The sequence below is a fragment of the Chiloscyllium plagiosum genome, unplaced genomic scaffold, assembly GCF_037043375.1.
Source record: "Chiloscyllium plagiosum isolate Xiang-an unplaced genomic scaffold, Cpla_swu_hap1 HiC_scaffold_25, whole genome shotgun sequence".
NCBI classification, from domain to species: domain Eukaryota; kingdom Metazoa; phylum Chordata; class Chondrichthyes; order Orectolobiformes; family Hemiscylliidae; genus Chiloscyllium; species Chiloscyllium plagiosum.
The window spans coordinates 2,762,406-2,789,409 of NW_028270163.1; the positions used below are offsets into that span (position 1 = coordinate 2,762,406).

General features: G+C 41.2%; 1 protein-coding gene across 1 annotated transcript in view; it reads right to left on the bottom strand.

The window, feature by feature from the left end:
- Positions 1–10,320: 10,320 nt before the first annotated feature.
- The window catches only part of galk1 (galactokinase 1), a 40,049-nt gene continuing 23,365 nt past the window's right edge, over positions 10,321–27,004 (bottom strand). The window contains exons 5-8 of the mRNA XM_043714289.2: positions 19,282–19,463; positions 17,414–17,564; positions 15,576–15,738; positions 10,321–13,561 (exon numbers count right to left, since the gene is read on the bottom strand). Coding sequence (XP_043570224.2) covers positions 13,490–13,561; positions 15,576–15,738; positions 17,414–17,564; positions 19,282–19,463 — 568 coding nt within the window. The 3' untranslated portion in view covers positions 10,321–13,489. The remainder of the gene's footprint in view (positions 13,562–15,575; positions 15,739–17,413; positions 17,565–19,281; positions 19,464–27,004) is intronic.

A 27,004-nucleotide genomic window follows, 5' to 3' on the forward strand; every position in this document is an offset into this window, starting at 1 on the left:
TGTAGATGGTCCTTCATTGTCTTTGTCCCAATAATGCACACAGTATGGTTTTAAAACTAGATCATATCAATCCAACAGATCCAACCAGAATACTAGAGGCAAGCTTTTCATACTCTGTGGAACATTTTCAAAATGGCAAATGTACACTTTCTAGAAGCTCAAAGTGTGCATTTTGTTAAAACAAGATAAGCACAGAAACAGAAGCTTCTATTAGAATTCAGCCCTGTGTGTTGGCTCTGCCATTCATTTACATTATGATTAGTCCATATATAAACTCCATCATCTGAATTTAGTTCCATAATCCCTTGATTTATTTGCTTAACAGAACTTGTATTTATATAACATTTTAGCACATACTTAACACAGCAACCAACATAAAATCAGCAGTTGAGAGAAACAACACAATTTGCATTTCATTAAAGGTGTGGCATAAAATCAATGTGCAAAATACTTCATAGCAGCATTATAAACAAAGTTGGACACTAAGCCACAAGAGGGTGATATGTGGGCACAGATTTAGGAGGTGGTATACATGGACTTTGAAGAGGAAAAAAAAGGTAGCAGTAATTTAGTAGCACAGTGCTTTATGGAAAGTGGCAGATGAGTAAGTGCACAGTCAAGGAGGATAAAAGAGAAAAGAGATTTCATACAATCCCTCTGCTGTGGAAACAAACTATTCGGCCCACAAGTCCACACCAACCTTTCGAAGAGTAACCCACCCAGACCCATTCCTCTGTATTTACCCCTGACTAATGCACCTAACCTACACATCTCTAAACGCTCTGGGCAATTTAGCATAGCCAATTCACCTAACTTGCACATCTTTGGATTGTTGGAGGAAACCGGAGAACCTAAAGGAAACTCGCACACACACAGGGAGACTGTGCAAACTCCACATAGACAGTCGCTGAGGCTGGAATCAAACCCAGGTCCCTGGTGCTGTGAGACAGCAGGGCTAACCACTGAGTCACTGTGCCGTGCCTACAGGAAAGCAATTTTAGAGCTTGAGCCAAAACAACTAAAGCATAGTAACCAATGTTAAAGCTGTTAATAAAATGCTCAGGGGGCCAGAATTGGAGGAATAAAGATATCTCAGAAGGTTAAAGGAACATTCCTGTTAATTCTGTACGGTCAGTCCACTTAGTTTATTACATGGCCATACATGTGTGTACCAGAAGGGGCTGCTGCTTATGTGTGGCCTGTTTGCTCCCCGCACAGCCCAGAGTGGACAATGTACCTGAGCAGCTCAGAAGATAAGCTGTTTGTAGAACTTGACATTCTCAAGATAGGGAGCAGTCATGACCTAGAAGAGATTTGAAAACCAGGCTGGGAATTGAGGCTTTGCTTATGTGGGATCCAATGTGGGTCAATAAGTACAGGGTGATGAGACCTGGTGCAATTGATGGTGCGAATAAGTGATTAGAAGGCCATCTTAGGATCAAATAGGACACAAAGTTATGAACAGTTAGATTCAGCTCAGTTGGCAGGAAGAGAGGTAGAAACAGTGTCTACAGAATGCAGTTTGAACTGGGGCTAAAGATAATGGTTTCAGTCTTTCCAGCATTTAATTGGTGGAAATTTCTGCTCAATAAATGCCAAATGGTTGACCCATCAAAAAAGAATCAAGAGTTATAGAGCTGGATATTGTCAATGTTGTTATGATGCTGGGTTTTCAGATCATATAACCAAGAGGTGCCATGTGAATGAGAAGAAAGAAGCAACCAAGGATAGATCCTTGGGAACAACATGGATGTAGGAGTAGGAACAACAGCAAATTGAGATGATTTTCTGGTTGATTAGATTGATGAGACCAAGTGAGTGCCATCTGGCCCAGCAGGATGACAGTGGAGAGGCAGTGAAGCAGGTAGGTGTGAATATCCATGTCAAAGCTGCAGACAGTCTGAGGAGGAGGAGGAGGGTTAGTTTGCAACAGGCAGACATAGAACATAGAATATTACAGCGTAGTACAGTCCCTTCGGCCCTCACTGTTGCGCCACCCTGTGAAACCAATCTAAAGCCCATCTAACCTACACTATTCCATTATCATTCAAACTTAATGCTGCATGTCATTTGTGACTGGTACAAATCTGATTGGAGGGATACTAACACTGGGCACTGATTTAGGAGGTGGTATTCATGGACTTTGGAGAGGAAAGGAAGGTAGCAGTAATTTATAAGCACAGTGCTCTATGGAAAGTGGCAGATAACATCTGAAGAGGGAAATATTAACAATATCAACTAACATGGGAACACGGAGGAAAGCTGGATGGTCAACATTTCAGTGGCACAGGGTCAAAAGGCAGTGTCTTGTGGACAAGGTTAATAGTCAAGAGAGCAAGTGACTAATATTGAGGTTCTGTACACAAAATCTAAAATGATATATGTGAGATATATACAAGGTAAATGGTGGTATACTTAGCTTAGTAGTGCCTTAAAATTCTGCAGTGTCTCCAGGGAAACATGCAGCATAAAGTGTGGTTGCCAATTGCCAGACAAGTTGTCCTCTTGGGAGTATTCTTAGATTGGTCAACAAGATAATTCTAGGAGAAAGTGAGCACTGCAGATGCTGGAGATCAGAGCTGAAAATGTGTTGCTGGAAAAGCACAGCAGGTCAGGCAGCATCCAAGGAGCAGGAGAATCGACGTTTCAGGCATGAGCCCTTCTTCAGGAACGTCTTCAGGTCCTGAAGAAGGGCTCATGCCCGAAACGTCGATTCTCCTGCTCCTTGGATGCTGCCTGACCTGCTGCGCTTTTCCAGCAACACATTTTCAACAAGATAATTCCCTTGGTACCAAATTTATGCAGCAACTCCTCAATTTGCCAGGTTTCAGTATTGTTCTAATCCAGCCCTGGCATATAAGATTCTATTTTCTAGAAGCAGACAGTAGAGAAGAGACCCCTTATCCCATCAAGTCTGTACTCAAAATATAGTAGTACTTAAACTTCCTGCTTCGGGCCCATAGTCGTGAATGTTATGAAATTTCAAGTGCTCATCTGAGTAGTTGTGAGGTTTCCCATCTCAACTCTCCTCCCTGGTGGTTCAATCTGGACCTCCGCCAGCCTCTGGGTGAAAATGTTTGTCCTCAAATCCCCTCTGAACTTCCCACCTTTTACTTTAAAATTATGTCCCTTGATATTGACCGTTCAACTATGGGGAACAGCTACTTTCTATTTACCTTATCCAAACCGTTCAGTACTTTATATATCTCAATCAGGTTCCCCTCAATCTTCACTACACCAAAAATCACACAACCCAAGCTTAGCCAGCTTTTTATAGCTAAATGCTCCATTCCAGGCAATATGCTGGTGAATCTGGCCAGAACAGGTCTGAAGAAGGATCACTAAACCCAAAATGTTCCTCTCCACAGCTGCTGCCAGACCTGTTGAATTTTTCCTAGCAATTTCTGTTTTTGTTTCTGATTTCCAAAATCCAGTTTCATTTCTTTTTCTGGTGAATTTAGTTTGCACCCGTTTCGATGCAATCACATCTTTCCTATCAATGTGGTGACCAAAATTGCACACATTACTCCAGCTATGGCTTAAACTAAGTTCTGTACAGGTCCAACATAACATCCTTACTCTTATAATCTATGCCAAGACTGCCAAGGCAAACTTCCCACATGCCTTCTTAACTCCTTAACCTGTCCTATCACCTTCAGTGATCTGTGGACAAGCACCCCAAGATGTCTCTATTCCTCTGAGCTTCCTGGTGTCTTGCCATTCATTCAGTGTTCCCTTATCTTGTTGCTTCTTCTAAAGTGTATCACTTCACATTTACCAGTGTTAAGTTTCATGTGCCATTGATCTGCCCACTTAAGTTTGTATTCTCCTGTAACCCAAGACCTTCCTTCCATCAACCGTCCCCCAACGTTTGTTACATCCACAAACTTATCATCCCTCCCACATTCTCATCTACATGTTTTACAAATATCACGAACAATAAAGGGACCCATTATTGATCCCTGTGTAACACCACTGCACATTCATTTTGCTAAGCTAGCCTGGATCCCAGGAGCTTTTACCTTCTTTTTCAATTTCCCATGTGGGAAACATCTTGCTGAAATCCATGTAAACTACATCAACTGCAATACCTTCATCCAAACATTTGACAACCTCGTCGGAAAATTCCACTAGATTTGTTAGTCATGACTTCCCTCTGACAAAGCCATATTGTCTATTCCTGATCAAAGCCTGCCTCTCCTTCACTGCTTTCTCAATTAGTTTCTCTCCCACTGTTGTAGTGGTCTGTAGTTCCCTGGCTCCACTTTGGTGTCATCTGCAAACCTACTAACTGAACCTCTTATGTTCACATCCAAATCATTTATGTAAATGACAAAAAGTAGAGGACCCAGCACCGATCCTTGTGGCACTCCACTGGTCACAGGCCTCCAGTCTGAAAAATAACCCTCCACCACCACCCTGTCTTCTACCTTTGAGAAGACTCCTGCATGACCTGCCTACCCATCCTACCTTTCTTGTAGTTAACCCATCTGACTGTATCTGCGGCTTTTTTCCCTTCCTATAACTGCCATCCATCATACCCCCTAGCTCTTGTAAATTCCTCATTGCCTCTAGCTGTGGCTCCAATTGATCCATTTGATCTGATAAGATTTGAACCAAAAACATTTCCTGCAAATGTAATCCTCAGTAACATGTAAACACTCCCAAAACTCCCACATCCGACAAGAAGACAAAGGCCAACATTGCTCCTTCACAATCTACTAATCCAGAAAATAGCACCACCTTAATGCTCTTAAAAAAAAACACTGCTCCAGGCTAACTTAATACTTATGGCTTATATTTTTAAAATCAAGAGACAGATCTCAATAAAACAATATAATCAAGAAAGAACTCACTGTACTCACTATTGTAGATTTACAGCAAGGCTACACTTAAAATCTATGCACTTATCTGTTCCTACGCTGTGAGCTCTCCCAAGATCAGTTGTGAATTTTGCTGTTTGTTACGTTTTCCTCGACGCACTTTGAAGTCCAGAGATACATGAATTCAAACAGCAAAGGCAGTAACTGCACAGATTTACTGCTGTGTTAGTTAGCAGTGTAGGTTACTTTCTTTCTCTCCTTCACTGACCATCTGCTGCTTTTTGTCTGTCCTTCTCCCTTTTAAAAGTGCTGTTGTTTTGATTTTTTTCCTCCAAAGTTCCAAAACAATGCAACAGCATATAAAACGGTAACTGCTGCTCCTGGAATTCAAGGAAATCACCTCCAACAGTTAAAATATCTCAAAAACGGAGCAGTTCTAACAGCCATAATTTTCTTTTCCAGTTCTCTAGTTTGGATTATCCAGAATCCTAATATAATGGACTTTGAGGTTGAGAGGAAATAAAAGTTAGAAATGAGCTAATCACTTTTAAAAAGTTACTAAAATAAAGTAATCTGCCTGAAAGTATCCAAATTCCAGGATTATACAAAGGAATACCTAATGTCTATTACAGACAATCATATCTGGAAAAGGCTATCCAAATTGGTAGTTACCTAGAATTAAAATTCATCATTCTATAACCGTATGGCTCACATTGAGACCATAGAGTCATAGAGAGAAGTATATCATCGAAATAGACCCTTCGGTCCAACTCTTTCTTGCCAACCAGCCTAAATTACAAGTCCCATTTGCTAGCATTTGGCCCATATCCCATCAAATCCTTCCTATTCATATACACATCCAGATGTCTTTTTAATGCTGTAATTTTACGAGCCTCCACCACTTCGTCTGGCAGCTCATTCCATACCGGGCACAAAAAGTTGCCCGTTAGGTCCCTTTTACATCTTTCCCTCTTCTGCTTAAACCTATGCCCTCTAGTTTTGAATTCCCTTACTCTGTGGAAAAGACCTTGACTAGTCACTCTTTTCATGCCTCTCATAATTTTATAAACCTCTATTACCCCTCAGCCTCCAATGCTCCAGAGAAAATAGCCCCAGCCTAAGCAGGCTCTCCCTATAGTTCAAACCCTCCAATCACGGCACCATCCTTTCTGCAAATCTTTTCTGAACCCTTTCAAATGCAATATCATTCCTTTGGAAGGGAGGCCAGAATTAAATGCAGTATTCAAAAAGAGGCCAAACCAATGTCCAGTACAACTGCAATATGACCTCCCAATTCCTACACTCAATGCACTGACCAATAATGGCAAACATACCAAACACTTTCTTCAAAACCCTATCTACCTGTGACTCCACTTTCAAGGCACTATGAAACTGTAATCCTAGATCTCTATTAGGCAACTCTCCCCAGGACCTTACTATTAAATGTGTAAGTCTTGTCCTGATTAGTCTTACCAAAATATAGCACCTCACGTCTATGTAGATTAAACCCCTTGCCTTTCCAAATACACGTAAATCCTGTCCATCTGGATTCCTTTCAACAACTTGCCGACCACTGATGTTAGGCTCACTGGTCTTTTCCTTACCACCTTTCTGACATAAAGGCACCATATTAGCCAACCTCCAATCTTCTCACACCACACCTGTGGCTATCAATGATACAAAAATCTCAGCAAGGGACCCAGCAATCACTTCCCTAGCTTCCCACGGAGTTCCAGGGTACACCTGATCCATTCCAGGGATTTATCCATCTTTATGCATTTTAAGTTGTCCAGCACTTCCCCCTCTGTATTATGGATGCTTTTCAAGATATCGCTATTTCTTTCCCCAAGTTCTCTAGCTTCCATATACTTCTCCACACTGATGCAAAAACCTCATTCAGTATCTCACCCAACCCCTGCGGTAGCACACATAGGCTTCAGCTCTGATGAAGTCATCTATATTCGAAACATTAGCTTACTTTCTTTCCATGGATGCTGCCTGACCCATTGTGACCTTCAGCATCTTTGGTTTTCAGTTCAGGTTCCAGCATCTGCAGTAATTTGCTTCCACACATTGATGATCTCACTGATTTTTAAGGGGCCCTAGTCTCTCCCCAGTTACTCTTTTACCCTTAATGTATTTGTAAAAACCCTTTGGATTCTCCCTAACCCTATATGCCAGAGCTATCTCATGTCCACTTATTGCCTCCTGATTTCTCTTATGTATACTCCTACTGTCCTCACACTTCTCTCAGGATTCACTCGATCCCTGCTGTCTATACCTGACATAAGTTTGTTTCTTTTTCTTGACCAGAATCTCAATTTCTCTAGTCATCCAGCATGCCCTACACCTACCAGTCTTGCCTTTCACCCTAAAAGGAACTTCATTTTTTAAGGCTTTCCACTTTCCAGTCATCCCTTTACCTATGAATATCCACCCTTAAAAACTTTTGAAAGTGCTTGCCTAATACCATTGAAATTTGCCTTCCTCCAATTTATAACTTTAACTTTCAGATCAGGTATATCCTTTTCTGCTCTACGCTCCTATTCCTACTCTCACTAGCACAGGGCAACAGAAGTAATTCAGATATTACAACCCTCAAGGACCTACTTATTTTAACCCTTCAGTCTACTTTCCTATATTCTCGCCTCAGAATCTTGTCCTTTTCACCTTCTATGAGTTTAATTCAGATAAATGCAAGGTGCTGCATTTTGGGAAAGCAAATATTAGCAGGACTTATACACTTAATGGTAAGGTCCGAGGGAGTGTTGTTGAACAAAGAGACCTTGGAGTGCAGGTTCATAGCTCCTTGAAACTGGAGTCGCAGGTAGATAGGATAGTGAAGAAGGCGTTTGGTATGCTTTCCTTTATTGGTCAGAGTATTGAGTACAGGAGTTGGGAGGTGATGCTGCGGCTGTACAGGACATCGGTTAGGCCACTGTTGGAATATTGCGTGCAATTCTGGTCTCCTTCGTATCAGAAAGATGTTGTGAAACTTGAAAGGGTTCAGAAAAGATTTACAAGGATGTTGCCAGGGTTGGAGGATTTGAACTATAGGGAGAGGCTGAACAGGCTGGGGCTGTTTTCCCTGGACCGTCGGAGGCTGAAGGGTGACCTTATAGAGGTTTACAAAATTATGAGGGGCATGGATAGGATAAATAGACAAAGCCTTTTCCCTGGGGTCAGGGAGTCCAGAACTAGAGGGCATAGGTTTAGGGTGAGAGGGGAAAGATATAAAAGAGATCTACGGGGCAACTTTTTCACGCAGAGGGTGGTACGTGTATGGAATGGGCTACCTGAGGATGTGGTGGAGTCTGGTACAATTGCAACATTTAGGAGGCATTTGGATGGGTATATGAATAGGAAGGGTTTGGAGGGATATGGGCCGGGTGATGGCAGGTGGGACTAGATTGGGTTGGGATATCTGGTTGGCATGGACAGGTTGGACTGAAGGGTCTGTTTCCATCTCTATGACTCTATGTCTTTGGTTCCAATGTGTATAACAACCACCTGTTGGTCTCCCTCCTCTGTGAGAATATTCTGCACTCTCTCCGAGACATCCTTGATCCTGACACCGAGGAGACAACACATCAATCTGATATCTTGTTGCTGGCTGCAGAAACATCTGTCTGTGCCTCTGACTAGAGAGTCCCTGTCACAATCAAATCACTTGTAAACTGATATAATCCTCATTACATTAGAGCTAGTCTTGGGACCAGAAACTTTGCTGTTGGTGCTACACTCTTCTGAGAGTCCATCACTCCCTATGTTTTCCAAAACAGCATACTTGTTTGAGATGGGGATAGCCAAAGGAAACTCCTGCACTTTCTGCCTACCCTCTCTTGCCTTTCCTAAAAGTAACTCATCTACCTGACTGTATCTGCAGTTTTTCTACCTTCCTGAAACTGCCATCCATCACACCCCAGCTTCTGTAAATTCCTCATTGCCTCTAACTGCCGCTCTAACCTGTCTATGCGATCTGATTGGATTCGCAACCAAACATACTTCCTGTAGACATAATCATTTGTAACATTGAAATTCTCCCAAATCTCCCACATCAGATAGAGCACATCACTCCACTACAGGCCATTTTTGCATCTTAACAATCTGCAAATCCAGAAAATAGCAGTCGTTCTGCTTTAAAAACACCACTCAAAGTTAACTATGTGCCTATGTTTTATATTCCAAAAATACTTTAGAGACAGATCTCCTAAAGCAAATAAACAAAAAAAACCACCCTATTCATTATTACAGACTTACAAAATAAAACACAAGAATGGTTAGACTTAAAAAAAATTAGTTGTTCCCTGCTGTGAGCAGCTCCGAATATATGTACTGAGGTTTCTCTAAGATCAGTTGTGAAATTTACTGTTTGCTTATATTTCTTCGACCAAATTCTGATGTCCAGAGATGTTTGAAACAACACAGTACAGGCAGTCAGCTGTGCAGGTTCACTGCTCCCTTTTTTCACCTCCCATGTGGTAGCTGCTCTCTTTAAAGTACTGTTGTTTTAATCTGTTTTTTCCAAAAGTTCCAAAACAATGCAATAGCTTATAAAATAGTAACTACTGCTCTAAGGAATCGAGGAAATCAGCTCCAACACTGAAAAAAAATCTCAAAAAAGCAGTAACATTTACAGCCACAATTTTCTCTCGTCCTACATCTTGGATTACCCAGAATCCATTCAAATTAGATTAGATTAGATTCCCTACAGTGTGGAAACAGGCCCTTTGGCCCAACAAGTCTACAAGACCCTCCAAAGAATAACCCACCCAGACCCATTTCCCTCTGACTAATGCACCTAACACTATGGGCAATTTACCATGGTCAATTCACCTGACCTGCACATCTTTGGGCTTGTTTCTGCATGGGGACAAAGCTGCTTGACTATGAATATTGCTGGAACAAAGATTTAAATTTGAAAGTCAGTATGACAATAGGCACATAGAAACCACCCCTACTCACATCTTGTTCACAGGATAATGGGGTAAATCTGCCAATGGTCCACAGAAACTGAAAGTGGACTGTCCAGTCAGGTTTTCACCTATAAAATCCTATCATGGTCTCAGAGTGACATTAACAATTTAAAGAATGGAACACTGACATAATAGCCATCACAGACAGACCAACCCAAAAGAATATTCTGGAAATACACACTGGACTAGTAGTTCAAAGAAGGTTCCGAGAGCATTTGAGCAAAAGTTATAAGGTTTCTGTCTCCACTTTCCCCCTCTAAAGAAGATGGCATCTGATTCCCACAGAAACAGCTGGAGAAAAATCATTGAGGAATTGACACTTTTCAATAACTGTAATATTTGCTACAATAGTCTGTATTCAAGAAGCCAGCTAATCAAAATTGCCCTCAAACTAATATCTTAGGTCTCAAAGACAACCAAAATACTAAACCATTTTTTTGGACACTATTTTCTTTTACCTTTGTACCTGTGGGTTGGGGGTGGAGGGAGAGGCGTGCAAGTGACTACTCGGAGACCATATGCTTGATGGTGCATTTTTTATTATTTTTCTCACATTTAACAGTTAAAAATGTATTCATGCTTTAACTCAAAAATAATCTTGGTCATTGGCTCCTTATTACTCTCCACAAAAGTAGATAACTACATTTTTAATTGGAGAGTGGTATCGTCTTGTGCAAAAAAATCTTTAAAACATTTGTTCTAATCAACTGAAGAGCTTGAAGAGCCAGTACAGTCCTCTTCTGGTCATAAATTTCTGATTATTGTCCATGAATTAACTATGCACTATAGCACAATGAAAATCATTGACCTTTTATGGCCAAATTAAATGTTCTTTAGTGGTTACTAACAATAATCCAAACATTCCCAAAAGTAGTAAAGCTTGTCATTCTAAAGTAGGCAATAGACATTCTTTAAAACAAAGTATTAATTCTTAAATTCTGCCATGCTAAAACTCAGAATCATGATAAATTTGATTGAGTTATAACTATTACTAAGGCATAAAGGGATTTGAGGAACTCACATGCAGTAGGAAATGCTATGCAAGCTGAATGCATATGCACAACTGTTTCTGGTATCTGGCTAAACTGTGTCATAAGTTATAGTTAAAGATCACACAACACCAGGTTATAGTCCAACAGGTATCTTATACTCCACAACCACCTGATGAAGGAGCAGTGCTCCGAAAGCTAGTGGTTCCAAATAAACCTGTTGGGCTATAACCTGGTGTTGTGTGATCTTTAACTTTGTACATCCCAGTCTAACACCGGCATCTCCAAATCATGAGTTACAGTAGTCTGGAAACTGTCTGCCATGTCTCTTACAGAATAACACTAACAATTCAACAACACACTTTGACTAGGAAGTACTTTGGAGTGTTCAGAGTTTGTGAAAGGTGCTATACAAATTCAAGACTTTATTTAAATGTCCTGATTTTGTATTCAATCTTAACCTGCCATCAACACAAATTCAGGAATTGACACACATTACATACCACTTTGGTACTATTAATTGAAAGTCAGAAAATTTGAAACTCAAGTAACAATTATCCCCTAACATTTAGTGCCTGGGCAGTGTAGTGGGAATTTTGCACCAAATTTGTGCTTTTTCTGAGCTCCATATTAACAAATGTCTCTACTTTGACAATGCTCCAGATATTATCACCACTGTCCCTCACCTTCAGGAGTTAAACAATTCCAAGTTGATAAAACAATATGCAATTCCCAACAATCAGGCTCCATTAATGGTGTTTCCCAACTCAACAGCAGAAACATGAGTTTCATTCAAGTGATAAACAAGATCAGTGACTGTACTACTGTCACTTGTCACCAGGCCATTAGCAGCAGCAATGGTGCCTCAAATAATAGTCCATTGGTCCTCAACAAAGTTTTTAGAGAGACAAAAGGAAACAACAGAGACTAGGTGAAGAGTAGGTGAGTGGGAACTTGCTTTGGGGAAATGAGGGAGGGGTACAAGCAACCCCAAAAGGCAACTGCATTTAAATTTAACAACTCACCACATATAAAATCAACTCCATTAGGAGTGCTCAGTGTGTGCATAGTTTGTATTATTGGCTGTATATAGACTGTAATCTATTGTGACTAGTAGAGGTTTAAGGAGTGATGAGTGTTTTAGGTGGTCAAAGGAAGGTGAAAGAGGAAACTATTTCCTCTGCTGAAAACTGAATTTCAAGACTGAGACGGATAGACTTTTTCCTAAGTAAACGTAGTAATGGTTATAAAACTAATGCCAGTCAATGATAGATCATCCCTGATCTAATGGAACAGTGCTAGAATTTGAATTTGCAGGTAATGTAATTTCTCTGACTAACTTCAAAAATGTACCGTGGAAGACATGTATTGTGCAATTTCTTTTAAGGTTCATTGAATTAAAATAGCAAACACTTCAGACCATTGTACAAAGTGTTTCTACAGCAACAGCTGTTTTGTTTTGTATTGCTGGATTTTTTGAGTGTAAAATATGGATTTCTCAAAGAATAGCTGAAATGTGAATTTGTACAAAATGTACCCTAAACTTTAATGAGAAACAACAGAAAACCTGGGCCAAATAGTACCATATACCAAGAAGTAACAGTTTGTCACATCCTCATGTGCTTATCATAACACACCAGCAATAATTCAACTCTTCTCTGGATGGCTCAGTGGGCTACATCCATAGCCTGGGTTGGTAAGGAATCTCACAAATTCCTGGGTTCAATGCTCGATCACAATGCAGTGAGTTCTGATGAGACCTGCAGGCGCAGACATCAAGCAATCCTTGTGCAGTAGTAGTAATCCATCAATACTCACAGCGTAGGCTCAAACACAGAGAATGACCATGTGGATCTGCTATTAAAGGAGAGAGGGGTCTGGTGCCCCTGAAATCATATTCTAGTAAAAGTCAATTTCTCCAAAATAAAACAAAAAGCCTAATCAATTTGCCAACAGAAGACTGCCATGTGCAGCAATGCTGGGAGACACTAAATTTTTGTCAAGTACAAAATGGTAAGAGCATTGAAACAGGAGCAGAATATTCAGCCCCTCATATCTATTCCAGCAATCTTCACTGAATATATTCAAGGCTGACTTAGGCAGATTTTTTTATTGCCAAGGGAATCAAGGATTATGAGGGCAACAAAAGAAAGTGGTGTTATGCCACAATCAGCCATGATCTTTTTTAAATGGCAGACCAGGTTCGAGGGGCTGAATGACCTTTTCATTCTTTCATTCAATTAGATCATGGCTGATCTGTATCTCAACTCCATTCACCTGCCTTACTTACAAACTCAATATGCAACAAGCAGCCTTGGGATAAACATAGACGGCCTGGGATAGAGACTGGCGACTCCTGCAAACTAGTTACAATACAACAGATGACAGATAGCTTTCCCAATTATATCTGCACAATGGCTGTGTTAGGTTCTATGGTGCAGTACTGAACCCTAAGCCAAGTGAATCCAATGGATTAAAGTCCATATTATCTGATTCCTCACGAGGAGTCAGCTGGTTTCAGTTTTGTCATCCAGCAGTCAGTTTTTGTTAAACTTTCTGAAAAATGTTTTCTCTCTCACATGGTCAAAAAACGTTTCTTCCAATATACAGGGATCAGGCGAGAGTCGCTTTGTGGATTGTTACACGGCTCCCTCGATTGGATGTAGATAATTGTCTGTCTTGAGTTGGTAAGAATATGTTCTCACAGTTTCAGTACATGGGCACCACTGGACGGTTTAGCTAAATAGAATGTTGCAGTTCCACTGTACGTGTCCTGTTAATTAAAGATGGTAACTTATGTTCTGCAAAGAATCTTCTGGTTAGAAAGCCAATGTTTGCATTGACCTGTTCAGGGCAAGATGCTAAAAGGTCAAAGAGACTGGGGTGCTACCTGACTGCACCCCACATGACTGAAAACAAGCAGAGGCCATATTATTATTTTTATTAGTACTTGCTGTCAGAAGAAGAAACTACACAGGCAAGTCAAATATTAAATACATGAAACCAAAACGGAGATGGGAAGCCAAGAGACTACTCAAGGAGGGCTACTAATAGATGCAGAATGTCCTTAACACTTTAAGATCAGGAAAGTGAAAAATGCAAGAGAAAAAACCCCAAGTGCCTCGGTTAGAGGACAAGCAGGATAAGAAGCAGGCGGCAGGTAAATTGCTAAGTAAAGCCCATCAGTAATATACATTCCAGACATTAACATGAAAGACAGTCACCAGTGGGACTAAAAATTAATAGATTCCAAGAATGGATTAATTCTGTCCCACTGTGGTTAGACATAGAAGAGGAAAGATTAATGAAGCATTGTGTTAAGTTGAGGAGCTAACTAAAATGCAAAGCGTTCTGGTCCATTGAAACAGATGAATACAGTTCCCAGAATTCAGCAACAATGATAGAGGCAAACCCAGAAACTAGAAGTCTATTAGCAGAGTCAGAGTTATTCCAGACCCATAACAACTGAGCCTCCTGTTATGGATTGCAGCAGTTCAAGAAGGCAACTCACCACCAGCTTCTCAAGGACAGCTAGAGTTGGGCAATAAATGCTGGCCAGTCATCAGTGCCCACCTCTCTGAATGAATACAATAAAAACTAACAGCCAATCAGTCTTGAGAACTACATTGTTCCCCAGAACCCACAGCTAAGTTGAGGGAAGAGAATTGTAGATTTTCACCACCCTTATTGCCATTGGTGAATAACCTACTTTCACTTTGAAATTGCTCATACCTAATTAAGATTGTTTTGGTTCACCCCATCTGTAGAAATATTTAACATACCTACATTTTCAAATTTGTGCATCCATTTATACAATTGGACATTCATTGGGAGGGAAAATCCAACCAGAGCTGCAATTATTCAACTTGATTCCAGCTAAACTAGGGCATAAACTACAGTCCATCCCTAATCCAGTTGATAAACTACAGTCTGCCCCTAATCCAGTGGATAAACTGCAGTCCACAAATAACCAAATGGATAAATTGCAGTCCACCTCTAATAAGAGTCATAGAGCTGTACAGCACAAAAACAGACCCTTCGGTCCAATACGTCCATGCCAACCAGATATCCTGATCTAATCTAGTCCCATTTTCCAGCTCTTGACCCATATCCCTCTAAGCTCTTCCTATTCATATACCCATACAGCTGTCATTTAAATGCTGCAATTATACCAGCATTCACCACTTCCTCTGGCAGCTCATTCCATATATGCACCACCCTCTGCGTGAAAAAGTTGCCCCTTAGGTCCCTTTTATATCTTCTTCTTAAACCTATGCCCTTTAGTTCTGGACTCTCCCACCCCAGGGAAAAGACTTTGTCTATTTATCCTATCCATTCCTCTCATGATTTTACAAACCTGTATAAGGTCACCATGGAGCCTCCAACGCTCCAGGGAAAACAGCCCCAGCCTATTCAGCCTCTCCCTATAGCTCAAATCCTCCAACCCTGGCAACACCCTTGTAAATCTTTTCTGAACCCTTTCAAGTTTCACAACATCCTTTTGATAGGAAGGAGACCAGTACTGCATGCAATATTCCAATAGTGGCCTAACCAATGTCCTGTACAACCGCAACATGACCTCCTAACTCTTGTACTCAGAAGATAAACTGCAGTCCACCCCTAACACAGAGCATAAACTACAGTCTGCCCCAAACCAGAAGATAAGCTGCAGCCCACTTGTAACCCAGAAGGTAAAATGAAGTCTACCCTTAACCCAGATTATAAACTATAGTCTGCACCTCACCAGAGGTCAAACTGATCTTGTGTCTTTGTTTTTCAAGCATTACCTTTATCCGCTGGATGGTATTTTCCACAGCTGCAGTGTCCAATAAAGTAACCGTGCAGCCGCCAAAACCACCTCCAGTCATTCGACTGCCGTAGACCCCCTCACCATCCATTGCTGCAGCAACCAGCTCATCCAGTTCTGGGCAACTGACCTCATAATCATCTCTATCAAGCAGAAGAAAATGAGAGAGAAGTGAACTAAGAAGAAAATAACTATCTTAATTTTAGCTGTAAAAGTGAACATGAAACAACAACTATTCACAATCGTAAGCCCCCCTTTCTTTTGACTGCTTATTTCCTGCCTCCAACTCTATAACAATTTGCTGTTCCAATAAGACACTTACTAAAATTACAGAACTTAATTTCAAAACCACACAGACGCTGTCATCTTCTGTGATTTCATTCTTCCGGCTTCTGAATTCCCTGGGTTGTCTTCTTGCTTTTTAGTGTATGTTTCATATGAATAGGTACCTTTGATAGATCCAAGAAATTAGGAAACACTCTCTAGCTCAATGGCAGTTGCTCTCTGTCTCCAGTTTTCAAAATGTATACCCCCAAGATTGGATCGCCTCATTGGTTCAATGTTGGGAAAACAATAAATTCAAACTCAATTGGGTTTTAGAATCCTGGGGGATAATTTAAACTGATTGGTTAAATTTGAATTGCTGTCAAAACAGCAACCAAAACTGAGTTATCCATTTCACAGCCAAATGTTACATATTTTCAATTTTCCAGTACACTCTGGGACTGCCATCTGGTCATATACACAGGTGCTTGTGATCTCTCAGTTCAGAACAGCATTCACTCAGTCCTAAAGGTACAGTACACACCTTCAACGTTATAATTTAATTAATAGAGGTGTTCACCTCCGTATTGTAACAGTATCAACCTTATAGTACGTTGCCCAATTCCTTATCCTTGGCATCTACACCTGGACATCAGTTGCTAATACCATCCTTAGGAATGTAACGATGGAGCCTCACAAGTATACACAAGCATAGTTTATTCAGCAGTATGCCAAATAGTGATTTGGAGCACAGAATATCTCTTATTTTTCCTCACTAACCCAGGAATGCCAAGGTCTATTGTATAACTTAAACAACTTATTCAGTATGGCTAAAAGGAGGCACTACAAGAGTCACTCAGATTAAACTTGGAATTCTAGTGTGATGAACGTCAAGATTTAACATTTGCCTAGGATGCGATTGCTGATGAGTTGGTGAGATCAGACGTATCATTACAAATGTCACAAACTACACTCATCATTTCTGAATATCAGACTTTACCACTCAATGTTGTATTGGACTCTGGCTGTGAGGCTGCATTAGGAAACCAACATTACAATACCTGATGCCAGACCTACACTGGATTGAGGTTGGCATTCAGTACATATCCAGCACTGGATGTGCAGATTGCAGTCACTGGCAAAATGGTGTGTAATTTTCACACCATGGTCACTTTGGTTGTGAAAACACCCCAGCCATAACACTATAGATTCCAGATTTCCGAACACCTTCTAATAATGAAAGACAACATTTGACCTTGAAAGTGCCATATACTGGATGGTATATATGTACCTATGGGTACAGGTCTGTCACTGTACCACAGTGAGCTATGGTACCAGTGGGTACAAGTATGTCACTATACCACACTGAGCTATGGTGCCACGAGGTATCTGTATAATATCTACATACATACACTTGGTACGTCCAACTCTGGTGGGCACAGGTCTGTCATCGCATAACACCAGGTGATCAGTCTCAACCACTGAGGAAATAAAGTACTTTAAGAGCATCATCTTACTCTCACTTCCCTCTCTCTGCTCCATATTCCTTTGTACCTCAGTGAATTGTGGCTCTGCACCATCAGTTTCCCAAACTCTTGGTAATCCCTGGATTTCAAAGCTTCAGCTGCATCAGTCGTGCGTTTGATTTCACTGATGACGTGACGTGCCCTGCAATACACCTCCTTATCCAGATGGGCCTCAGCCGCTAAGGGCGAGAGACAGCGGAGACAGACAGAGCAGAAGTAGACACATGGGAAAGAAAGAGAAAGAGGGGGTTCAAGTAGGATGGAATGGAAAGGGAGGAGGCACATGAGGAAGGTAAGACATGAGTAGGGCACAGAGAGAGGGAGCAAAAGGTAGAAATGAATTACGCCAAAGAAGAAGCAAATGTATATTTCTTTAGTAAATTCAATAGTGTATTTCAAGATATCCCAAATACTTTACAGACAATAAAGTACTTTGAAGTTTTATAATGTTAAGAAACATATTGCTCAAAATGCATACAGCAGAATACCACAAATACAATTGAGATGGCCTTATTGCACGTGTTTCTTTGAGAAACCAGTAAATAGTGTGATATCTAACCCAACTTTTCAAGATGACAAAGCCAATGATAAGAAACAATTTAGTCTAATCATTCCTTGTGATAAAGACATCAGCATTTATTTCCTATAATTTTATAACCACAAGACATTTTGTCTGCTGGCTGTGGGATTTTACTGTCTGCACCTTGGCTACTCACACAATTCTTTGTGTACTTCAAAAAGGCATTCATTGTTTGTAACAAACTTTGGGGCATCTTAAGAACCTGAAAGGCACTCTAGGCAAAATCTGGCTTCCTTTCAATGTTAATGCTTACAGCTGCCCTTTAATCTGGGTGACAAGAATACAGAATGCTATTATTGAATACACAAACTATTATTGAAATTGTCAGTCAGTAGTTTTAAGAATTAATTAGATAAACACTTGAGGAAAAACACCACATCATAGCAACTGGGGAAAGACAGAATTGAAATCAAAGGGATTGGAGCTGGTACCAGCATAGACCCACATCCAGTGGATTAGGCGTAATTTCTGACCCTATAAACTCAGTATTAGAGTTTTCTGCTGCCACAGTCACTGGTGTACTTTGAACAAGCTGGAAACTGGTACTGAATGGAACTGAGTGGACAGGAGAGCGCTTTCAGGAACAGAGACAGAAACGGTGGTTGTAATTTTAAATTCTATTAAGTGTTTCTTAAAAATTAATTAATGGGATGTGGGCATAACTGGTAACACCATCATAAGTTGCCCAATATCATGTGCTCTCAAATCGGGGTGAATGAGTCATCCTGCTGACCCACTATAGTTCATTGTGACATGAATCCACCATCTGATTAGAGTGGGAGTTCTAGGACTTTTACCCAGCAACAAAGAAGGATCAATCTGCTGTAAATTGGAAGTGATGGTATTATCCTTGCAGGGTGAGTTTGGGAGTTATGACCAAAGGAGAATGATAATGGGGAGTGATGTAAATTAGGTGGGTGGATTGACAGCTAATGTCATTTAACTATCCCAACAAGTCCAAAAACAGATTCAAGAAACACTTGCACTTGTATAATGCCTTTCATGATCTCAGGATATCCAAAGTGCCTTACAACCGAGTGAGTACCAATTATGCATCCAAAGCAGAAAAAGTGCTAGCTAAGTTGAAGTGTAGATCCACAATGTAACATATAAGTCACTTACACGCTGCATAATGGCAAGTAATGTCACTAACACATGCACCATGATTTCCCCAGAAATGGAATCCATCTCTCACATACTTCATAAACCAATCTTCCCCAGTACTCCTTATTCGCTAATCAACAATGTGCTTTTTCTCTCTGGCCCCCACCCACCTCTGCTTAAAGACAATATATAAAAGCCAAGCCAATACACACCTTTCAGGTCATCCATGGAAGCATCTCGGAGACTCTCCTGCCTGAGCACCCTTGCAGCTTCCATGCACTGCATGCGTCGAGTTGGGTACTCGCTTCCTGTCAGAGTGTGTCGCACATTGGAGTTTGTGATCAGGATCACCACACTGGGGTCATTAAGGGGCACAGGGGTAACTTCCAAAGACCTGAGTTTGGAACAGTAGGAGTTAAGTACTTCTAGCCCTATGAATGTGTTTCTCATTGAGGGCAACCACAAATGCACATCCAAAAGAACAGTCATAAAATATGAAAATAATTAACCTCACACCTTCCTTACATTAAGGTTCCCATAAATGTTGAGAAAAACTCACTAGCTTATTCCTGGGCCTTTTGTGAACTTTGTAGCACATTGAGTTGGGGCATGTTATTTTTGAGATATTCAGATTATTGCTTCAGGGCTGCATGGTGGCTCAGCGGGTAGCACTGCTGCCTTACAGTGTCAGGAATCTGGATTTGATCCCACCCTAGAGCAACTGTCTGTGTGGAGTTTGCACATTCTCTCAGTGTCTGGGTGGGTTTCCTCCCACAGTTCAAAGATGGGCAGGCTAGGTGAGTTAGCCAGGAGAAATGCAGGGTTACAGGAATAGGGTGGAGGGCTGGGTCTGGGTGGGATGTTCTTCGGAGGGTCAGTATGGATTCGGGTCGAGTGGTCTGCTTCCACACTGTAGGGATTTTATGATTCATCAAATAGTTTAAACTAGAGTGCAGGGGTAGAGAACCAGAGCAGCAGGTCAGCAAGTGGGGGGATTAAAGTGAAGGAGAAAGTCAGAAAGGAAGGATAGGCAGAGACAGATAAATGAACACAAAGGTACTATCAGGCTGAAGTGTGTTTATTTCAATGCAAGGAGTATTATAAGTAAGGCAGGTTATACCCTGGATCAGTACATGGGACTATGATGTTGTGGCTATTACAGAAACTTGGTTGAGAGAAGGACAGGACTGGCTGCTCAACATTCTAGAGTTTCGTTGTTTTAGGTGATATGGAGAAGAAGGTAAAAGAGGTGGAAAAGTTGCATTACTAATCAGGGAGAACATCACAGATGCACTCAGAGAGGGTATACTGGAGGGGTCATCCAATAGAGGAGGTGCCATACTGGACCTTAACTGGCTAATGAGCCTGGCCAGGTGACTGACCTTTCAGTGATCACAACTCCTTAAGATAGCTATGAATAAGGATAAGTCAGGACCTTGCAGGAAGGTACTAATTTGGCAGGGGAGCAAGTTATGTCTGTATTAGACAGAAGCCGGAGAGTGTTAATTGGAAGGAGCTGTTATCAGGGAAGTCCACGTTTGATATGTGGGAATTGTTTAAAGACCTGCTGAAGAGAGCTCAAACCGACATGTTCCAGTAAGGGGGAAGAAACAGGATGGCAAGGTAAGAGACCCTTGGATAATGAGGTAGATTGCAAATTTAGTCAAAAGAAGAACAGATGCATATGTAAGGTTTAGGAAGCTAAAATTGACAGGGTATCTGAGGAATATAAAAAAAAGCAGGAAAAAACTCAAGCAGGGAATTAGGAGAGCAAGAAGAGACCATGAAATGAGTTTAGCAACATAGGGTCACAAGAATCCAAAGGCATTCTATACATACAGGGAGAAGAACCCACTCAAGGATAAAGGAGGGAACTTGTGTTCGGAGACAGAGCATGTGGGAAGAATCCTAACCGAGTACTTTGCATCAGTATTCACCCAGGAGAAGAATATGGGGCAGAATGAGATTAGTGTGGAGCATGCTAATAGGCCGTGGCCTTTTGAAATCAAGAAACGTGGGTCTCTTGAAAAAAACTAAGTCCCCATGGCATGATGTATCTACCCCAGGCTGTTGAGAGAGGCAAGAGAGAGGATTACTGGGGCCTTGACCAAGATCTTTGTAATCGTGCTAGCCACTGGAGAGATTTGAAGGACTGGCAAACAGCTAATGTTGTTCCTTTGCTCAAGAAGAGTAATAGGGATAATACAGGAAACGACAGACCAGTGAGTTTCACACTGGTGGTTGGGAAGATATTGGAGAGAATTCTTAGGGATAGGATTTACACGCATTTGGAAAAGCATGGCCTAATTAGAGAGAGTCAGCATTACTTTCTGTGGGGCAGGTCGTGTCTTACTAATTTGATTGAATTTTTCAAGGAGATAACAAAGATGATTAATGAGGGTAGAGCAGTGGATGTTGTCTACATGGATTTTAGTAAGGCTTTCGACAAGGTCCCTCATGGTAAGCTCATCCAGGAGCTTAACATGCATAGAATCCACGGTGACTTGGCCACTTGAATTTGGAATTGGCAGAGAGTAATAGTGGAAGGGTATTTTTCAGGATAGAGGTTCGAGACTAGTTGTATTCTGCAGGAGACCTCTGCTTTTGTGACATATATAAATGATTTGGATGAAAATGTAAATGGATGAGTTAGTATGTTTACAGATGACACGAAGATAGGTGAAGTTGTGGATAGTATAGAAGGGTGTCAAAGGATACAGTAAGATGTAGATCAGTTGCAGATATGGGCAGAGAATGGCAGATGGAGTTTAAACCAGGTAAGTGTGAGGTGCTGCATTTTGGGAGATCAAATGTTAAGGAAAGGTATACAATTAATGGCAGGACCTTGTTCAGCATTAGTGTACACAGGGATCTTGGGGTTCAAGCCCATAGCTCCCTGAAAGTAGCCAGGCAAATAAATAGGGTGGTAAAGGTGGCATTTGGCACACTTGCCTTTCTTAATCAGGGAACTGAGTGCAAGAGTCCGGATGTCATGTTGCAGCTATATAAGACTTTGGTTAGGCCACACATAGACAATGGACAATAGGTGCAGGAGTAGGCCATTCTGCCCTTCGAACCTGCACCACCATTCAATATGATCATGGCTGATCATCCTTAATCAGTATCCTGTTCCTGCTTTATCTCCATAACCCTTGATTCCACTATCCTTGAGAGTTCTATCCAACTCTTTCTTAAATGAATCCAGAGACCGGGCATCCACTGCCCTCTGGGGCAGAGCATTCCACACAGCCACCACTCTCTGGGTGAAGAGGTTTCCCCTCATCTCTGTCCTAAATGGTCCACCCCGTATTTTTAAGCTGTGTCCTCTGGTTCGGCACTCACCCATCAGCGGAAACATGTTTCCTGCCTCCAGAGTGTCCAATCTTTTAATAATCTTATATGTCTCAATCAGATCCCCTCTCAGTCTTCTAAACTCAAGGGTATACAAGCCCAGTCGCTCCAGTCTTTCAGTGTAAGATAGTCCCGCCATTCCAGGAATTGACCTCGTGAACCTACGCTGCACTCCCTCAATAGCCAGAATGTCTTTCCTCAAATGTGGAGACCAGAACTGCACACAATACTCCAGGTGTGGTCTCACCAGGGCCCTGTACAGCTGCAGAAGAACCTCTTTGCTTCTGTACTCAATCCCTCTTGTTATGAAGGCCAACATGCTATTAGCCTTCTTCACTACCTGCTGTACCTGCATTTTACCTTCATTGACTGGTGTACAAGAACACCCAGATCTCTCTGTACTGCCCCTTTACCTAAATTGATTCCATTTAGGTAGTAATCTGCCTTCCTGTTCTTGCCACCAAAGTGGATAACCATACATTTATCCACATTAAACTGCATCTGCCATGCATCTGACCACTCACCTAACCTGTCCAGGTCACCCTGTAATCTCCTAACCTCCTCCTCACATTTCACCCTGCCACCCAGCTTAGTATCATCAGCAAATTTGCTAATGTTATTACTAATACCATCTTCTATATCATTAATATATATTGCAAAGAGCTGCGGTCCCAGCACTGATCCCTGCGGTACCCCACTGGTAACTGCCTGCATTCCGAAATGGAGCCGTTTATTACTACTCTTTGTTTTCTGCCAGCCAACCAACTTTCAATCCAAGTTAGTACTTTACCCCCAATACAATGCGGCCTAATTTTGCTCACTAACCTCCTATGTGGGACTTTATCAAAAGCTTTCTGAAAGTCCAGGTACACTACATCTACTGGATCTCCCTCGTCCACCTTCAGAGTTACATCCTCAAAAAATTCCAGAAGATTAATCAAGCATGATTTCCCCTTCATAAATCCATGCTGACTCTGACCTATGCTGATGTGTCGTAATTTCATCCTTTATAATAGACTCCAGCATCTTTCCCACCACTGAGGTCAGACTAACTGGTCTATAATTTCCTGCTTTCTCTCGCTTACCTTTCTTAAAAAGTGGTACAACATTAGCCACCCTCCAATCCGCAGGAACTGATCCCGAATCTATCGAACTCTGGAAAATAATCACCGACGCATTCACAATTTCTCGTATTCAATTATGGTCACCACATTACAGGAAGGATGTGGAAGATTTGGAGAATGTGCTGAAGAGGTTTACCAGAATGCTGCTTGGATTAGAGGGTATGGAGAGGCTAGAAAAACTCTAGGTGTTTTCTCTGGAGCAGTGAAGGCTGAGGGGAGACTTGACAGAATTATGAGCTGCATAGATAGAGCTGATGGTCAGAATCTTCTTCCAAAGTTGGAATGTCTAATACTAGAGGGCATACATTTAAGTGAGAGGGGGAAATTTCAAAGGAGATATGAGGGTCAAGTTTTTATACAGAGAATGGTAGGAGTCTGGAACACACTGCCAGGGCTGGTGGTGAAGGCAGATAAGATAGGGGTGTTTAAGATATGCAAGGAATGGAGGGATATGGACCAAAGGCAGGCAGAAGGGATTAGTTTAATTCGGCATCATGTTCGGCACAACATCATGGGCTGAAGGGCCTGTTCCTGTCCTGTGCTCTACAAATACTCCCTGGCAGATACAACATAGATTAGCTACAGATTAAAGCACCTTTATTATTTCCTAGATTAGTGGTGCTGGAAGAGCACAGCAGTTCAGGCAGCATCCGAGGAGCAGTAAAATCAACGTTTCGGGCAAAAGCCCTTCATCAGGAATAAAGGACTATTTCCTAACCTAACTCTAAAGTCAAAATATATCATGGATTAGATAGAAACAAGATTAGAACAATAATTTAGGTGTGAGCATAATTTAGTTTAACTGAATCATTTATGCCCTCTAATTAAGGTTAAGCTGAACCACAGAAAGAGAGAGAGAGAGAGATGAGATACGACGAGAAAGTGAATGAAACATGTTTTATCCACAAAGATGCAATAGATCTGGATGTCCTTTGCCAAAGATCGTGGCTGACCTTCTATCTTAATGTCATATTCTGGCCTATCTCCATACCTCTCAATTCACTTAAATTCTAAAAATCGAGTCGATTTCAGTTTTCAATATACTCAATGACTAAGTATCCAGACTCCTCTGAAGTACAAGAAAATTACAAACATTCACAGCCTTTCAAATGAAGAAATTTTTCATTTCAGAACTAAATTGCAGAACCCTTATTTGGAGTCTTTGACCTCTAATGCTAAACATCAGCCAATAGAAACATTCTTCCGGCATTTATCCTGTCAGGCACCTTAAGGATTTTGTATCTTCAGCAACAGCAATTCTTCTGCTTTACTGCATATAGATCTAGTCTCCTCACATGACAGTCCCTTCATCTCAGGAATCAGTCTTCATCATTCTCTAAGACAAGTTTATCCCTCCTTCAGAAAAAGAACCAAAAACCCAGTAGTTCTAGGTATGCTCTCACTGTACAACTGCAATAAGCTGTCTTCACTGTTTTCCTCCAACATTTTTGTAATAAAGGTCAACTTAGCATTTGCTTTCCAAATTCCACCTGCACAATAACATTCGGTGATTTGTGCACAAAAATACAAAACTCCCTGTTCTGCTGTATTGTTCATATGTCACTACAGGTCAACATAAGCTACAGGAAGAAAACACTGCCATGGGACTAAGGGGTGGAGATTTCAGGAACCAAAGATCAGATGCAAGGAGGAAATGATTTGAGTGCAATAAATAAGCAGAGAAATCACCTTCCCTGCACATTGCACCAATTCCCCAGCATTTCCTAATATACTTAGCCACATGGCTTGAAAATTATTTTGATCCTTCATTGCTTGATTCTCAGTCGAGTGAAATGTTTCTCCAAGATCAGTTTTATTCTCATGAAGATCAAGACAATCTCCTCAACTGCATCGGCCACTTCTCATTTTTCCTTTCATCCACTTGCATGACGTTACCCAACTGCACCTTTGCCTCACTCATCTTAAGCTGAAACCCTCAACCATATGTTGGTTTCCTGTGGATTTAACTGGTTCAATCCCGGCTAGTCTCCCATTTTTGACTCTCTCTCTAACCTTGAGATCATCCAAACCTCTGCTGCCACATCTTAAATCACACTAAAGTCCCACTCAACTCTTCATTCATGCTTGCATATTAGCCCTGAATCCTGGTTTAGCAGTGTCTCAATTTTAGAAATCTCATCCTTGCTTTCAAATCTCCCAGTCCTCTCTCTTCTGCACTTTACCAGCAACACATTTTTCAGCTGTAATCATATCCAGCCCTATAACCATTCAAGTTATTTGTGCTCCTCCAGTTCTTGAATATCCCTGATGTTAAGCACTCCAGTAGTGGCAATGAAGCCCTCATCTCTAGAATTTCATCCTTAAATCTGTTCACACTCTCAAACTGTCTTTATACCAAGCTTTTGGTCATCTGACCTAATATCACCTTGTGTGATTCAGTGCCAAATTTCATTTTATAGTATTCCTTAGATTGGAGGCTGATGAAGAATAGGAACACAGAAACGTGAGTAGTCCACTCAGTTCGCCATGCCTACAGCCATTCAATACAATCATGGCTGATCAAATATTTCAGTGCTGTTTATTCACCCTATTCCCATAACCCTGTATGCCATTAGTGATCAGAAAAGTATCAATCTCTACCCTAACCATACTCAATGGCTGAGCCATCACATCCTTTTGTGAAAGAGAATCCTAAAGGTTCGCAAGCCTCCAAAAAAATCTCCTTATCTTGGACACAAGTGGAACCCTCTTATTTTTTAATTTTGCCCACTGTTCTAGACTCCTAGGGGAAACTTCATAACTGCATCTACCCAGTTTATCCCTTTAAGCATCTTGTGAGTAAAGATATAATGGTGGTGAAATTTTTAAGGCAGCTGGATGGGCAATACTGAATGAGGCTTTGAATGAGAGGCAAGAGGACTGGAACCAGAGGAATTATGACTCAAGCTGAAAATGTGTTGCTGGAAAAGCGCAGCAGGTCAGGCAGCATCCAAGGAACAGAAGAATCGACGTTTCGGGCATAAGCCCTTCTTCACTTTCTCCTCAAATTATGACTCAAACCAAGCTATCAGAGCTTTGGTTATCAGAGCCATACTACCACAGCAATAGTCTAGTCTTTATAAAAAGGAAGAGAGAGGCCAAAGTTAAGAAAGGCCTCTTAGAGAACAAGGCTGGGAGAATAATTATGGAGAACCAGGAAATGGCAGATAAGTTGAATAAATACTTTACATCAGTCTTCACAGTAAGAAGAACAAAAGGAGAGAGTAGTCTAGCAAAAGTCAGTCAGAACAAAGTAGTGTTCTGTGACAGCCTAAAAGTGCAGATAAATGAACACATGGAAATTCTCCTCTAAACACGTGAGGTTATGCAGCTGAAAACAACCAATGCTGGGGATCACAGTGGGTCAGACAGCATCCATGGTGAGAGAGCAAGCTAACATTTCGAGTCTCTTCATCACAGCTGAAGTGAAGTGTGAAGGGTACAGTATTTATGGTATAGT